Genomic DNA, 17,364 nt, shown 5'->3' on the forward strand with positions numbered 1-17,364 from the left:
ATATATTATCAGGAGTATATTAGGACACAGGATTGAGTGGCAGGGATAACAGCTCGCTTTTTCATCGCGACTGGTGAGTAATTGTACATACATTTTGCTATTATGGGTCATCTACAATAGGACTAATGGGAGTAATATTGAGCTTTCTATTTGGTGGCACAAGTCAACACAAGTGTGGTTCTATTTTTGTTAATCTCTGAATGGCAAAGATAGAATCATAGAATGATGCTTGCGTCGACTTGTGTCACTAAATGAAAAGCACCTATTGTGTAGTAAGATGTAAGAAATTTCCTAATCATGGTCGATTATTCTTCTCACATTCGATTGTGATTGGTCGATTTCTTACGGTTTGAGGTAAATGTCCCAATTAGTAACAATCGTGATTCTTTTTCTCAAAAAATCAATTAATATAGATCAAGTACATATGTCAATGTTCATTATAAAAAATGTATTAGTATTCAAAATTGTATATATTATCTATTACAACGAATTTTGAATAAAATTAAACGCTTTTGTAAACGATAAAATATTATAAGTATGCCATATCAACGGTAGCAAATCAAACAAATGCTCATTGATATTTTGTGAGGCGACGACGGCATTTGACGATTTCCTTTCGTCAAATGACTCTAACTCTAATTAAGTTAAAAGTAAATAAAGGTAAACATCCAAAGTTAAATAGATATTAAAGATAGATATTAAAGAACATTGTGAATAATCTGAAAATGTCACAAAAATACATATTTTTTAGTTAATGGGTTTTAGTTCGCCGCGTTTTTTGCAAGATTCTTTCGTTTTGAGTGAAAACATATTGAATAAGTGTATTTTTATTAAGATTTGAGGGGGGGGGGGGGTTATTCTAAATATTACCTAAAATAAAAACATTCCTATTTTTAAAAAAGATATGTAATTTATAAACATCAATCATTATTAAATTAAGGAATAGTGTATCAACAATTTCAATCTTCCAAAATTTAGGAAATTAATACAAATATGAGTTCCTAATCTATAAATTGTCTTGCTTACGTTAGTAATAGGGACACTCATGATTTTATACTAATTTATGATAGTCGGTACAGCTCCTAAGCTATTAATTGTCACGTTAGTCACGTGTATGAACATTGGTGAGTATACTCATAATATAATTCTCTATCAATTTGTGATATTCCAGTGATTATCTTTTAATTTCTATTACGACTTTATTTACGTAATATACTTATGAAATTATTTTAAATAGTTTTATTTAGAGACATGGCAACTCAAATTAGAGATATAATTTAACATTATGAATTTAACAGTGTATCAGTAAATAAGAAGGACATTCCTATAATGTGTCAATAATAGGGATGTTTTGTGCGTTTATATCACCTATCAGTGATAGAAGTCAACATGCGTCACAAATTCGAATACATGTGCCATTAATACAGAAACAACGTTTACAAAGATTAATAAATAAATGAAACAACGTTTACAAAGATTAATAAATAAATGAAGAATTTCTAAAAAAATAAAAAAATCTAATTTTATCGTAATCTTAAATGTCCAAACTTAAAAAAAAAATGTTTTATGTACTTATTATTTTGCCAAAGAGGATTCCAAAGAGAGCTGAAACGTTCAAGAATAAAGAAGTTTTTGTGCAATAAGAAGTAATTAGCGTTTTATAATTGAATCGTATGGCACCTCCGTTGATTCATTGGCCTTGAATTGATTGTTTATTTTTGTACTTATGTACTTGTGACGTACGTATCGGTAATTTATTAATTCTTTTTTACTACAAGGTAACTTTGTCACTAATTGGGACATTTACCTTACGTATGATATTATTCTCATATCCTCGGTAGCAACCTCACGTCAAAATGACTTCTTTTGACATCAAAATGATGTAACTTGCTACCAGGGTATTACTCTCATTATAGGCTCCCATTATAGATTCTTTACGTCTATTCTACAACAGCCATAAGCGTAATTGCAATGTAAATGATATTGTAGTCGTATGAATTAATCAATTAGTGGAATATGATGCAGAATATTCCACTGTGACTTCAATTCTTACAACCACGTTTACATAATTGTAGTATAAGCTTCAAAATTTTTATAATTGCTGTTCGTTCATCGTCCCTGATTGTGACGACAATTGGATTACCCTGTAAATTCGGTCGCATAAGTCACGTTTTTCCCATACAATATTTTTTCTTGGGCATAAATAGCCTATCGACAATGCACAAATCATTCGGTAATGATTAGCGGTATACTCGTTTGACCGAAATGTAAATACCTACTAAAAAACGATTGTATTCAGCGTCAATATTGATTTTTCGCCATGCCAAATTCTCTCAACGGTTTTTAATAAATTTCAGCTGACAGATCGTTTTCTCTTTTTATGTGTTATTGCGTTATTGGTAAATTTAGGTAGAATAAAATTCCGCTTCCATTATTTGTCGTTATCAATGCATAACCGACGATTTATTCTATTTATTAGTAAAGTGCATACTATATTGCACAATGAAGTGAAACGGGATGAAAATGAGGTAAAATTTGGAAAATAGCTTAATCGAGCGAGAATATGATTCAACTCTCTGGTTATTATATTAATTATATATTTACTATATTTATTATTTTTTACAAGACCAAATTGTACCATAATAACTACGAAATTAAACATTTAAAATAAAAGAATATTATCCCTTATGAAAAAAACTCAAAATTTGAGTGTTTATAACATCCAATTTTGGGAGTTTACGCTCAAATTTGGGTGTATACACTTAAATTCTGAGTGTTTACACTGCAGATTTATCCTCAACCATTTTGAGTGTGTACATCCAAAGATCGAGCGTTCATATTTAAAATTGAGTATACATTGGGTGCATTCAGTACTACGACCGCTCACTGAGCGCTCAGTAAGCTCTTGCATATTCCATTAGATCTAAAAATATATACCAGTTAGATATAAGAGCTCACTGAGCGCTCAGTGAGCGGTTGTACTGAATGCACCCAATCTGTGTAAAAAGTACCCGGAATTTAGCATTTGAAAGACGCGCGTAAAAGATATCGCCACAATTTTTTTCTGTAAGTTGGTACCACTGTACTGAGTTATTATGCGGAATTTGAGCGCGATCTGTCACTCCGTGTATTGACAGCAGCTGTTTTTGTTAATCATACTTTTGAGTGCTCTGCGATTTTTACAATGGAAAAATTAGTTGAACAAAGAGTTTGCCTTAAATTTTGTATGTCAAATGAAATTTCGTGTGTCGAATCACTGAAAATGTTGCAGAAGATCTATGGTGAATTGTGCATGTCAAAAACACAAGCATATGGAGGTATAAAGTATTCAAAGAGGGCCAAGAAATGGTAGTTGATTTATCTCGTTCTGGTCGATCTTCAACGTCTACGAACGACGAAAACATCGACAAAATCAAGAAACTGGTGTTCAAAAATTGTCGTATGTGAGTCTTAGAGAGTTGGCTCAAAAGGTGAACATATCTTTTAAGTAAAACGGCCAGATTTGTGGAAGGACAATTCATGGATTTTGCACCACGATAATACACCATCGCACAAAGCCATCGTTGTACGAGAGTTTTTGGCCAAAAACTCAACGGATGTCATCGACCAAGCATCGTACTCGCCTGATATGGCTCCGTGTGACTTTTTCCTGTTCCCGAAGCTAAAATTACCACTTCGAGGAAGGCGTTTTGAGTCAATTGAGGCCATAAAAGAAAATTCGCTGAAGGAGCTGAAGGCCGTACCTCAGTCAGCCTACGAACGATGTAGGAGGATTGGATCAAGCGGTGGCATAGTTGTATTGCACTCGATGGGGCCTACTTTGAAGGCGACAAAATAAATTTTGATGAATAAATTAATTTTTTGTGTTTTATTTAACAATTCCTGATACTTTTTACACAGAATGTATACATTAAAAAATTGAAAGTGTACACCCAACAAATGAGTGTTCACACTTAAGTTTGAGTGCACGTTATAAACACGTTATAAACATAAAAAATTTACTTTCGATTTAAAAAATTTACTCAAATTTAAAAAATTTACTCAAATTTAAAAAATTTACTCTCAACACTTGTATATGGCACTCATTAGAACGGTTTAAATCTTTGAGTGTCATTTTCAAAATTAAATATAAAAGTTAATAGTATTAAAAGTATTACAATCTTTATGATTTAACATTAATGCTAAAATTGAATATGAGCACCGCAGGTTTATTTATGAAAGAAATATATTTTAACTATATGTGAAACTTTTTTTGACAATATCTATTGAACGTATACAGGGTGTTTCAATTACACATATATAATATATTTTAATCTTCAAAAAACAATGAACAAAAGAACGGAACAAAAATGGCAAATGATTAACTCAATTTATAATAAATGTTCAAAAATTCCTCCATTTGCTTCAACACAAAGATGACATCGTCGAAACATTGATTGTCTCACACGCTCGAAAACTGCAGGAATATTCTGAACTTGATATACTGCAGCAGTAATTAGGGCTACCAATTCTGCTTCTGTTTCAATAGGTGTCTCATAAATGAGAGTTTTCATATGGCCCCATAAATAAAAGTCAAACGAAGATAAACAAGTAACATGAATGTATGGAATGTTCTTCATGAACAATTATTATATCCATTTCATCGACAACGTGTACAAAGTTTAAAATTTGGAGACGTACCACTTGACACAAAAAGGCAAATGTAATTCCAACACGATAGAGCACCTGCCCATGTTTCGACGATGTCATCTTAGTATTGAAGCAAATGGAGGAATTTTTAAACATTTATTATAAATTAAGCTAATCATTTGCCATTTTTGTTCCTTTCCTTTGTTCATTGTTTTTTTTTAAGATTAAAATATGTATATATGTTTAATTAAAATAAATTTAATTATTCCACTTATATGTTTGTTTTTTGTTAAAATCATAAAATTCCTATTTTGTACCCTGTAGTATTAAAACGAAGCGTCGTAGAGGAAAACATTATTAACAAAATATGTTTGTTTTTATGTCCCCTATTTACTCTCACAGTTTGTCGGTCTAATTTTTTTACACCCTGTATATCACAACTATATATCAATTAACGTTAAGAGTTTGTGGATCATTGATGTAGCAGTTCCCATACGATTGCAGAGATTAACCATCGTTGAATAGAATACAGGATTGGATGGATGACCGCATAGAGCAATAAAGAAATTAATTCCCAAATGAGGGGGTAAAGCGTTTTTTTTTTTCAATTATAATTTTGTCGTGTGTATTCCGGAATGTGATGCAGACCAATAATACATATTTTAGCAATAAAACTGAATTAAGTAACTGTATAGAATAAATAACACTCACAATTTTAAGAGTAACACTCAAGTTAATTCTCAAGTTGAGAATAAAATTCAGCATCTGAAATAACACAAATTGAGTGTAAATATTAAAATTTTGGGTTTTTTTTCATAAGGGATGTCTTTCAATGTACAGTAATTATAAGATTTTAGAGCTATTGTAAATTTTAGGTTATTGTAAATTTTCACAAAAAAAGTCAAATATCAAAAATTTATTTCTTTTATCATGTATTTGTAGCTATAATTATATTATTATTTGTTCTGATACACATTTGCTTCTCAACATCTTAAGATTTAAAACAAGATAAATATCGATTTTTTAAGTAATATTTAATTAAGAAAATTTAAACTTAATATGAATAAATTAAATATCACCTACAACAATACAAAAGAAAAATAATGACAAATATCTATCAGGTTGTAATCTTTTTGCATCGTATTTGTTTTATATATATTTACGTATTTTTAACATATTTATATTTTTACGTAATTTTTTATTTTAATGTCCTGACAATTAAAAATTATTAATTAAATAATCCGCCTAAATTAAATATTTTCGTTAAAATAAAATTGCTTAAAATAAACGGGAAAAATAAGACTTTGTCATTTCGAGATCATTTCGAGATTGACCACAGAATTTTTCATGTATACACATTTTGTTTCTACTATAATTATTATTACTTTTCAAGCATCATCCACAATTCTGGATTTCCTAATTTTTTGGTTGGTAAAGATGAATTCAATGCAAGAAGGTACTATTGTTGGGTATTGCTCATTCATGAAATTTCTGTATTAGTTTTTCCTTTATCTTCACTAGTTGGCGCCACATATCAGTTATGCGTAATTACCAAAAAGTTGATACGAATCAAAAGTGTGATCAGTGTTGATTGTGTGATTTTACTTATAATTAATAGACACAAGACAAAAGAGCAATGTTTACGTAAGTAAACAAATTTGAGACAAATTGTTGTAATTATTTGAATCATGATAGGAACAACACACGAGACAGTGTTATTAACTTTTATATACTCCAAGAACAAGTTAGCTCTAACCTATACATAGATACTCAAACTTACGAAATTTAATTTTTAGTTGCAACGTGACAACTAAACTAACTGGTGCACCTATTTTTTTTAATTTCGTACGTCATATCCATAAACGAAACATTAGATGGAAAGATGCACAGGGTAATCTCGAAGGGGTAAAGTATGGACATGTTACATATTTTCCAAGGTACGTGAGGTTATATTACACCGTATAGATTCCAATTTTTTCGAAATTTCGCTATTCATGAGTTACAATAAAATATAATATATTTACCACGAAGAAATTATCAATCTTTTAAATTGTAAATCCTTTGAATTATAAATTAATTTTTTACATTTTTTAAATTAAAATCTTTTTGAATTTTTGACATTTGAAACAATTCCTTTCATTTTTATGTAACTAAAGATAAACAAGACAAAAACAGTATTTAATAATTTGTCAAAATTTAAAGTTTCAAAGAAATTTTCCTTTAAACATTTTTCCTTGAATTCTGACAAATTATTAAATACTGAGGAAAATGTATTTTGAACTTCGAAAGAATTATGACAACTCGCAATTAGTAAATCTCACAATTGCTACTCCTGGTTTGGGTACTCAAAATTACATTTGTAGACATCCAGATCATGTTGATCCAACATTTAAGCCGAGCAAGCTGTTATTAGTAAGACGGGTAAAGTCTTTTGCGTGTAATCCATGGTGGGAGAAAGAGGTGCTTAAAAGTATAGGTTTTGAAGATAAGGTAGCCAAAGTTGTATGCACATAAAGCGTAGGATAGTGTTTGACAAACTCTTTATTCGCTTAATTGTCTTACAGAAATATGGAGATGCTGTAGTGATCGTAAAAAACACGTCAGATATGTGTGCCATGCTCTGGAAGGTGAAGCATTTGGTAAAGATCGTTCCCATAAAGTTACCCAACAAATTGCCAACCATGGACGATCTAAATGGTACATATTTACACGAGAATGGCACATTTTATGTTGTACCGAAAGTAGAATCTATTCGCGAAGAAGCTGTGGAACAGTTTATAAACAATCCAAAGAAGCTGAATCATCATATTATACAAGATAAACTGAGACTTAAGTGGTTACAGGGAAATCTTATGTAATAGATACTGAATTAAATATAATAAAAATAAATATTTGTTAATAAGTCATTGATATGTTAATCTATCATATTAAATAACCTTCAAAATAATCCTTTGGTAGATAATCCTTAAAGTTCCCTTCCTGAGAAAAAACTTTCAAAATACCCTGTATAGTATAGTCAGAAGAAATTTACAGTCAGTTAGAAGCAGTTGTGTGTATGAAAAATATGTGAAAATAATATTCATGAAAGACAATTTTGCACTTTAAGAGATACGAAGGAAACGATTGAACAAATAATATAGTTTTATTTATATTTTTCATATGCGGTCAATCGACCAGTTTACAATCTACTAACAGTAATGTTAAAATTTTAGTGTTTTAGTTAATTCTTAGTCTGTTTAAAGTGTCCCACATTCCTAGGTTGCATAAAATTTTCAATTCATTTCAATCTTAACTTTATTAAATTGATTCTAATACTTCATGAAATATATTTAAAACTGAAAATTAATATTAAATTAAGATAATGTCTCTTTGATAAACACTCGCTAAAATAGATATGACTGATGAGATTTCAATTTTAAAATCTATGACTGTATATGCATCCAATGAATTTGTGGAACCCTTCGCAGACCAGGCGCAAGATCTATAAGATGCCCTGCAATAAGATTTCATTATCTTAATCATAGGTTTTTCGATTCACTTTTAGTCAAAACGTTCAAATATAAATATTAGGTTCCGATTTACAATATACAATCTTATGTTCAATTAAGTTACGATTAAATTTAGGACTCATCATTAGATCGTTATTGCATAATAACGACTGTAATATAATATAATAAACTTAAATTTAATATATATTTTAATTTATTAATATAATAATAATAAATTTAATTTAATATATTATTATATTACAGCCGCTCCGAATAATTTATATTTATTTATCTCCTTGACATAAAGTAGCCTCAACCTTACGTAAGATATCAGCAGCTTGTTGCGGGACACCTAGTATAATAAGTGGAAGATAAATGCCGCTTTGGGTCAGTCGTGCGGACCTACTTAGATACAGTGTTCCAAAAAAAGAGTCGAAATTCAGAAGAAGTCTACATTCACGAGCGAAACTCGCCGATTCCAACTCAAACTGCCGATCAGCTCAAATAATCCGGAAACGATCCGCTAGGCCGTACCCATAGAATGTCCTGTCGCGAGGTTTAGCAAGCTTACTAATAGCGCGATTCTGTACTCGACTAATCCTGAAGTTGCATTTCCGTTGTCACTGATAGAGGACCAACTGTGACTTTTATTCCTTTGCGGTACTAAGAAATGAACTAGATTGAAACTGCAGTTAAACCTAATGTCAACTATTCGTAATCACTACTACCACTCTATGAAAACAACTTCGGCCTCATACATGCTCGAGCAGAATTCAAAAAGTCTCGGTAAACACGAATGTTTTGGAAGTCCTAGTAACGGAGAGATAATGATTGCCGTTCTTTTTCGATTTTCCCCGTTCATCGCGATCTCTTTTCGTTTTAATATACGATTTCCTGAGCTATGGTTTACTCGTGTGTCAAATCTTATTAATTCCTTGCAGTGTCATCTCCAAATGTATTTGTAATCATTTCTAATCGTCCTCTATGCTATCACAGTAATTATTATATATATATGTATATATATACTTCTCGTTATACTAATACATTTTAATATATTATCTAATGTTTTTTTAAACTAACACGCGACTTATGAATTTAACGTTTTGTATCAAGATAACTGTTAATGTTATATTTTATTTGCAATTTTGATGCTAAATAGTTATCTCGTAACGATTTCAAAACACGATACTCTCGATAGCCTTCATTTTTTCGCATAGAGCGACGTGATCTCTTTTATATACTTGACAGCAACGAGCGTGACGCACGAGTAAAGCATCACCCACACGACGACTCTTATGTATGAGTTTACGCGGAACTGGTTCGTCTCCGATTGCGCAATTTCCAGAACCGCCTGTCCCTTGACGTATGATGAATCGAGATTGTGTTCTGCGCCGACCTGGCGCCGCCCTTTTCCGGCATATACATCCTCAGTAGTCGCGCTGCCCTCTCCTCTTGCGATCTGTCCGCTGCTCTTCCGCTCAGGAAACTCAGTAGCTTCATGCTCCGTCTCTTTAGCCTCAGTCTGTTCAGAAAATTTGTCTCGCCAGTGCTGGACGGACTCCCTCTCTCATTCTGATCGTCAAACTCTTCTTCGAACCTCTTTGACCTCCTTAGTTGATCGGTCCTTTTACTTCTGTGTCTTCTTTTGTCGCTCGCTTCGGCGGAGTCTTCTCTCCGCATTGCTTCCCGCCTCTTCTCGGCGTTCATCTCCTCGACGTTGCGAGAATTGGTCTCCTCCGCTCTTCTCGCGACGGCTTCCAGCTCTTTCAGACGTTCGGCTTCCTTGGAACTCTTTGAATTGGGTGAACCGGCCGTTTCCGATGCCGCGTCCACGTCTGACAGTTTGCGATGCAAATCGACGATCTTCCGACGGAATTCCTCATCCTCCTGGCTCAGCTTAGCGAAGACGCGGTCGCGCTCGTCCACATTCGCACCGACGCTCGATTTGGACGTCGCTTGAAACCGCTGTCACCACCATCCGACCTGGTGCTTACCGCTGCCAGGCGAATCCTCCTCTTCCGGCAGCGGTTCCAGCCGTCTCCTGCCCAGGAAACAGCGCAACGAGCCCAAACTACCGCTGCTGCCCAGTAACTGGTCCATGCTCAGCTCCGGCAACGAGCAATCCTCATTCTCTGATTCCTGATCGACGTCGTCCTCCGCTGACAGATTTAGGCCGTAATTGTCCTCACCGATGGCACCGACACCCACCGCGCCACCGCTGCTGCTGCAGCCGTTCGGCGGCGGCTAGGGAAGTCAGGCACAGCTCGGGCTAGTGATTCTTTGCAAAAAGAAAAACAGAAGGCAAGCGTCGTCATGCAGGCAAGCGTGCGAAGCTTATTCTATCTTCTTTTTATCGCTGCATTCCTGCGTCACATACGCCTATACCGAGGATGAAAAGGCCCCTGATTTAATGTATAATGTTCGTGATCCCATATTTAGTGCTAGGTGCGACCATTTGATTCTGTAGTTTTACGTATATCAAGTGAAACAGTCGCATTTAGACAAAAATTTGGGCAATAGGTACGACTTGTAGTTTATAACAATACTGTCGCAAAAATTTATCGAATTAATTCTATGAATTAATTCCATGAATTAAAAAGTAAAACTTGCCATAGTATTGTACATTAAATTTCGTACAAATCGTTCTCGAAAAGTAAATGCAATTTTTATGTTTAATGCAGAGTGCAATTTAAATGAGTTGATGCTTCGGAACTAGACGCTATTTTCAAGCAAGCTTATGTGAAAATAGTTATACGTATCAAGTGATCATTATTTATTTACGCAATGCAGTATAGAGTATAGATTATAATTTATAATGCATACTGTAATAAGTTTTTACTGAAAGCTGACGCGATTAAATATTTAGCCTAGAAATGTTTATAAACACTGTATTACACTAAACTATTTTAAATAAAGTAATACTGATTTCCTCTTTTACACATGAATTGGAGAATTTATTTCTAAGTTGTTTTAGATTTGTTTAAAAAAATGAAACTTATGATATTCATTATATGTCTTGTAATACATAGGCCAGTATTCATAGTCGATTTTCATATTTAGAATCCCTTAGGTATAGTCTCAAAATGTCAAAAACATCACAGATCCATCTTGATATCTTAATAATACATTACTTAAGATGATCTTGAAATAAGAACTAATTATGAATATCGGTCATATTCTCCATTTCATGAAATAAGTATTTAATATACGAGTATTTAGAAATAAATTTGTCAATCGTGATCACTTGATAAAATCTTTCACATTGGGGCTTCACTGTGCTTCTAAACTATTTGGATATTAATATTGTGTATTGTCGTTGAAAATATTATTACCGAATTGGCGCTGAAGCTTTCATCATCCGGTCCGCCGGAAGTCGGCGTACCCCATATATCGTCACCGGAAGTCGCCCCGGATGTGGTACCTTCCTCGTCATTTGGATCTAACGAGAACTCAGTTCGCTCCGGAGGTACTGGGGGTTGAAGAAGGTAACCGCCGACACCTTCGCTAAGTTGCTCTAGTAAAACCATCTTGCTGACAACATAGCTGCTCGCTCGGGCAGTCCATGCTCTCAAGCCAGATGGTGGCGACTCCGTATCCCGATTATCATCGTCTCCCTGCTCATCCAGCTCATCATCTTGATCCAGGCTGCTCATTGTACCAAACCGTCTCAAAGCTCTGCGTGAGAACGATTGTTACGGACAGAGGAAATCAAAAAGTCGCTTTAATTTCATTAAATCTTCTTAAAGAGCCGAGTGAAAATGATGTTTTGTGATAATTTTTTTGGTGATCATTTTAACAAATCTTGTTGAAAGACCGAATGAAAATATAGCGTTTCATGATCATTTTCAGGTTATTGCTGTTTTTAGGAATTTAGATAATCATTAATCAATAAGTAATTATAATTGAACTACGATAGGTTTCATTGAATTTAAATGTTGGCTAGATGTTCAGGATCAAACAAGTTTGACAAGTTTTTTTATTCCGCTTCTCTTATTTTTAATAGCTAAAAAGAAATCTTGATGACGATGTTTCTGATAATTACGTATAAATTAATCAGATAAATAAGTATACAAAATAATTATAATTTATTATACCTGTAAGGGGGTTCCCCGTCACAATCGAGATCGTCCTCGCTGCCATCCTCGGTGTTACCATCCGCAGGTGTATAACTAGGACTGTTACGTCCTGGGCTATCGTGCAGTCCATTTCGCAATCTATGCCTTGTGCAGAGATCGGGGGTTGGTGGAAGAACCGAAATCTTTGGTGGCAATGGAGAAAACGGATCCCTTTGCAACGGCGGCGTAGGACAACCCAATCTGTAGTGGGCGATTATATAGAGTGATAAAAAAACATTTAGCATTTATATGGTAGATAATACACACCATACTGAGAAAAAAATGCCTTAGTGAACATAGAACGAAACCTCGACTACTTGTAATGTTAAAATGCTGAATAGTTTTTTTTAATCCTATAGTTTGTCATTATATGAACTTAACAAAATTACCAATAATTTTTATTATAAATTCTGTATTTTATCATTCAAGAAATATTTACGGTTTTGCTTGCATTGTTTATGACAAATACAGAGAGCCCTAGAATTGATTAAAAATTAAGGATTTTTCACAGAATATCAATAAAAAGACTCAAAAATAAAATATTCGAATATTTAATGAATATTCAAGTTTGGTCGCATGTCAAAATTAATACCTATGACATCTTCGACAAATGCTGATGGAGCTCGTTGAATTCTCCTTTGTGGGTATATGACTACCGTTCTTCCGCGTCATACTGTTCGATTTCACAGTACTTAGACTTGCACTCGATGCGGTGCTTTGTTGCTCTACGTCGGAATTCGCCGTGGTGACTTCCTCCGTCGCGGTATCCTGGCTAGTCGATCGGCTGTTACTCTCTCGGGGAGTTCTGGCTGCTAATTCCTCGGCTGTCCATTCCTCAAAGGAACCTTCGTGGTCAGGAGGTGGGATCTGATGCGAATTACGCACCCATTGCGCCAAGTGATTATTCTCCCGAGAGTTCTTCAGAATCGTCTCTAGGCTCTCGCCAGACTGCGATTCCTTCTCCTCTTCGTTAAGTTGTCGAGGTTCTCTTGTGATCTAGTACATTCAGGCATCGATTTTGGAATTTTGGAAAAAATAGATGTTTATAATGATTTTAATTTTTTATTTTATTTTATTTTTGCAATAATACCTGAATAATTTTTTCCTCCAAAATATAAAATATATCGGGATAGTTTTTCAAATATCGTAACTGTCATCATCTTTCACTGACCTGCGAACTTTCTATGGTTTCTCTGTTAGCGGCGAAATTGTTACCAGCAACCGGACTCTCTTCGGGGCTGTCCTGATCCGACGAGCTCAAACCACAGCCTGTATTCACATAGATGCTAAAATGCAATGAAAATTGGTGCTCATGAATTTTACTTGGTCCATTTGCGCGACTTTCCGCTTATACCTCGATTCCCGACAAAATATTCCGCGATGCGCACACGCGTACTTTCGCGCCAAGCCCGTCACTCACATTTGCCGTTGAAGAAGATTGTGCCAGACAGCCTTGAGCTCTGGAGTAGGCGCTCGAAGGATGAGAACACGTCTTCGGGGTCGACTGTGTGGGCTGCAACCGCCGCTGTTTATCGTCTCGGCGTGATCGTTGTCCACGCTGCCATTCGGGTGTATGGCGACCTGCAGCCGAAACTCCGTCGGTCTCTTTCGTACGGTGAAGCATGCCTCAGCGATGCTGGACAGTCGCAGAGGTTCTTCGGTGACGAAAAGCACGCGGTCTCGCGATACTCGCGCGAATACTAGGAGATCAGTCAACAGCAGAGCCCAGGATGGTTGCAGACGCGCTCGACCTTCAACCTTAGCAAGAGCTCCGCCGAAAAGCCTAAAACATAGATTTAAATTTTTAATAATTGTTAAATCTTTTTATATAGCTAAAAGTGATCATAAATTATTACACCAGTAATTAATTCCCGATTTCATTTTACAGAATCTCAAGAATAAAATAAATAAATAATAATTGACAAACGGATACAAAATTTAAATACAAATTTTTATTAAAGTTTCGTTCCAATATCTCAAGAAACATCAATTACAAAATAGCGTACACCATTCCCAACACATTAAAAGAGTCATAAAAAGGGGAAAAGATGTACTCAACCCATTGTCACACCAAGATGTGGTTTACAAAATCTCGTGCGAAGATTGTGAGGCCATATATATTGGACAAACGAAAAGATGATTACAAACTAGAGTTAATAAACATCGTTCGGATATTAACAAAAAAAACAGGATCTCCGTCTGTCATTTCAGACCATCGCATCAATAGGCACGAATTTAATTGGAATGAAGTAGAAGTTCTAGACAGAGAACTATCATACAATAAACGACTAATTTCTGAGATGGTTTATATATAAAGACAATCACAAGGACTGAATAAACAGCGACACGGAGACACTATCTGTACATATCTTCCCATTCTTCAATCTTTATCCCCTTCCTAGTGTTCCCTTTACTCATATCTCACTTTCTATTTTTCGCCTTTAACCATCGTTCGTCACATATAATTTTCTTGCTACCTTGTTTGATATATACACCGATTCATGCGTGTAAGAAAGTTCTCTGAGCTCTCGGATTTGCAAATATTGTTGCAATTGTAAAACATGTAACTAACAATGACGACTTCGTCAGGTATTCACTTTTATACATAAAAAATTGTACACTTTTTATAACTCTGATTAGGAAATTCGCAGGGTTGGGTAAGTTAATTTTTTCTTTAACTAAGTTAAGTTAAAGTTAACAACCTTGAAAATTTAACTTAGTTAAGATACAAGTTAATATATAATGAAATTAATTGAATTAAAAGTTAAGTTAAAAAGTTGAAAAGTTAAATAATTTTAACTCAACTTAGTTACATTTTAGACTTTTAACTTTTTAATTTTATTAGTTACATTTTATCGATAACTATTAACTTTTTATTTAAATTTTTTGTTTATATATATACTGTTATATATATATAGATTTCAAGCTATCAAAAACTATAGATATATTAAAATATACGGTTTTTGCTAAATTGAAATCAATATATAATGTAAATAATATAATACAAACAAAACTTTTAAGTAAAATATAGATTACGTTCTAAATGAAGTATATGTTTAGTCTGAGACTTAACTTCAAAAAATTTAAATAAAAAGTTAATAGTTATCGATAAAATGTAACTAATAAAATTAAAAAGTTAAAAGTCTAAAATGTAACTAAGTTGAGTTAAAATTATTTAACTTTTCAACTTTTTAACTTAACTTTTAGCTTTTTAACTTGGCACCCAACCCTGGAAATTCGATTTTATAATAGTTACATGACTCCGAATTTTACAGTTTTTTAATAAATAACTTCCTTATTACTTATGGATTCCGACTTGTCTTAACATTATAATGAAAACAATCTTTTTAACTATTTCATCACGTTATTGCGTTACGAGATATCTTGGAAACTATTTTTTATGCCGACCTTTTCAGGAAGTCACTGCACATGAATCATTGACCAGCTAACGTCGCACCAAGTAAGAAGAATTGCGAGCGTCGTATATAAAAAAACCAATACACAAGATGTTAGGGATAATTAGCGATTAGAATTTAATTTATTACTGTTTTAATAAATTGTTAGGTATAGTTAACGTTTTATTTTAAACATTGAAAATGACCAGATAGAGTAATACGAAATGTATATTTATACGTATAATTTATATAATCAATAATATATAGCACCAATATCTAGCTTGGCTCGTAGCTCTTTCTATTGTATTTATTTTTAAATTTTTATTCTTTACTGAAATACAAACAGCATATTTACTAGAAATTAAATTTTATTTTAATTGTAAGTTATGTATAATATTATTCACGAAATTCTTAAAAAGTTAAAAAAATATATTATAAATTTATATTATCAATTTATTTATTATACAGGGTATCCGGAATTTAAATGTCAAAACTTCGGGAGCGTGTAGATCGATAAACTATAAGAAAAAAATCCTGTAGAGATATGCTCGTTTTTGCTTTGTTTTGGAGAAAATCGCAAAAAAGACAAAATGTAATTGCTTCGTTGTCGCGCTTCCTCTGAAATATTATCGTCGCTGAATACAGATTTTTTGGAAACTGACTTCTTCGATTATTTAGAAGACATCCACTTGCAGCAACAGATTGAAATGTGGTTTTAATTCGATGGGTGTCCAGTTCATTATGGCAGAGCTACTCGAGCTTAGCTGGACAGACATTATTCACGACGATGAATTGGACGTGGAGTAGTATCTTGGCCTGATTACCTGATCTGACACTACTGGACTTTGTGTGGGGAGGGGTCTTGAAGCAGGAAGTTTATTCATTATCATCAACTCAAGAGAACAATTGAGAAATCGAATCGAGGCTGCAGTGCATCATCAAATATCATCAGATCAGTGTTTGGCTGCAACATGAGCTATTCGTACTAGATGCAATGCTTGCTGCAAGACGCCAACATTTTAAACAATACCTACATTAAGCAAATAAATAAATACAACGTGAATAAGTACAAAATAAAAAAGTACAAAAATGAAAATTACGTTTTGTCTTTTTTTTCCAAAACCAAGCAAAAACAAGCATATCTCTACAGAACTTTTTTTTCTTATGTTTATCGATCCTCTACACGCTTTTGAAGTTTTGATATTTAAATTCCGGACATCCTGTATCGTAAAATCCATTATTAATATATTATAAATTAGAAAGCTCACCATCGTCTTCCTGGTAACGCTAAGGTAAACGGCTTGCATCTCGCAAATACCAATCGAGATTCTACTTCCTGTAAACTTAGCAAAGGCCTTCCGGTATCTCGCGGCGGTTCCATGACACCCGCGTTTGCCGTAGCTTCTCTATAACCCTGGGCCAAATTCCTTGCTTGTTGGCAATTTCGTGGGGACGCCTGGCCCAACAATCTTGTCATCTCTCTGCAAGCATGAATTTACTACGAAAACGGTACGGTTTTCGCTTTTTCAATACTATAAGCACCGCGAAAGAAATTATTTTATATTTATATTAACCCTTACCGTACTAATACTAACTAGCAGGGTTGGGTAAGTTACTTTTTTCTTTTAACTAAGTTAAGTTAAAGTTAACAACCTTGAAAATTTAACTTAGTTAAGATACAAGTTAATGTATAATGAAATTAATTGAATTAAAAGTTAAGTTAATAAAAAAAAGTAA

At 33.7% G+C, this 17,364-nt stretch overlaps 2 protein-coding genes across 2 annotated transcripts in view; one reads left to right on the forward strand and one right to left on the reverse strand.

The window, feature by feature from the left end:
- The first annotated feature begins 6,158 nt into the window (after positions 1 to 6,158).
- Positions 6,159 to 7,506, forward strand: mRpL30 (mitochondrial ribosomal protein L30). Its single transcript, XM_018512769.1, has 4 exons — positions 6,159 to 6,273; positions 6,426 to 6,566; positions 6,993 to 7,119; positions 7,194 to 7,506. Exons 1-4 carry the CDS (start codon positions 6,266 to 6,268, stop codon positions 7,485 to 7,487), a joined length of 570 nt encoding a protein of 189 aa, XP_018368271.1. The 5' UTR covers positions 6,159 to 6,265; the 3' UTR covers positions 7,488 to 7,506.
- Positions 7,507 to 10,069: 2,563 nt separating this feature from the next.
- The window catches only part of PsGEF (Protostome-specific GEF), a 26,477-nt gene continuing 19,182 nt past the window's right edge, over positions 10,070 to 17,364 (reverse strand). Inside the window, exons 9-15 of the mRNA XM_018512803.1 lie at positions 16,896 to 17,108; positions 13,653 to 14,015; positions 13,404 to 13,518; positions 12,825 to 13,228; positions 12,212 to 12,433; positions 11,450 to 11,792; positions 10,070 to 10,361 (exon numbers count right to left, since the gene is read on the reverse strand). Coding sequence (XP_018368305.1) covers positions 10,086 to 10,361; positions 11,450 to 11,792; positions 12,212 to 12,433; positions 12,825 to 13,228; positions 13,404 to 13,518; positions 13,653 to 14,015; positions 16,896 to 17,108 — 1,936 coding nt within the window. The 3' untranslated portion in view covers positions 10,070 to 10,085. The remainder of the gene's footprint in view (positions 10,362 to 11,449; positions 11,793 to 12,211; positions 12,434 to 12,824; positions 13,229 to 13,403; positions 13,519 to 13,652; positions 14,016 to 16,895; positions 17,109 to 17,364) is intronic.

The sequence above is a fragment of the Trachymyrmex cornetzi genome, unplaced genomic scaffold, assembly GCF_001594075.2.
Source record: "Trachymyrmex cornetzi isolate Tcor2-1 unplaced genomic scaffold, Tcor1.1 scaffold43, whole genome shotgun sequence".
Lineage (NCBI taxonomy): Eukaryota > Metazoa > Arthropoda > Insecta > Hymenoptera > Formicidae > Trachymyrmex > Trachymyrmex cornetzi.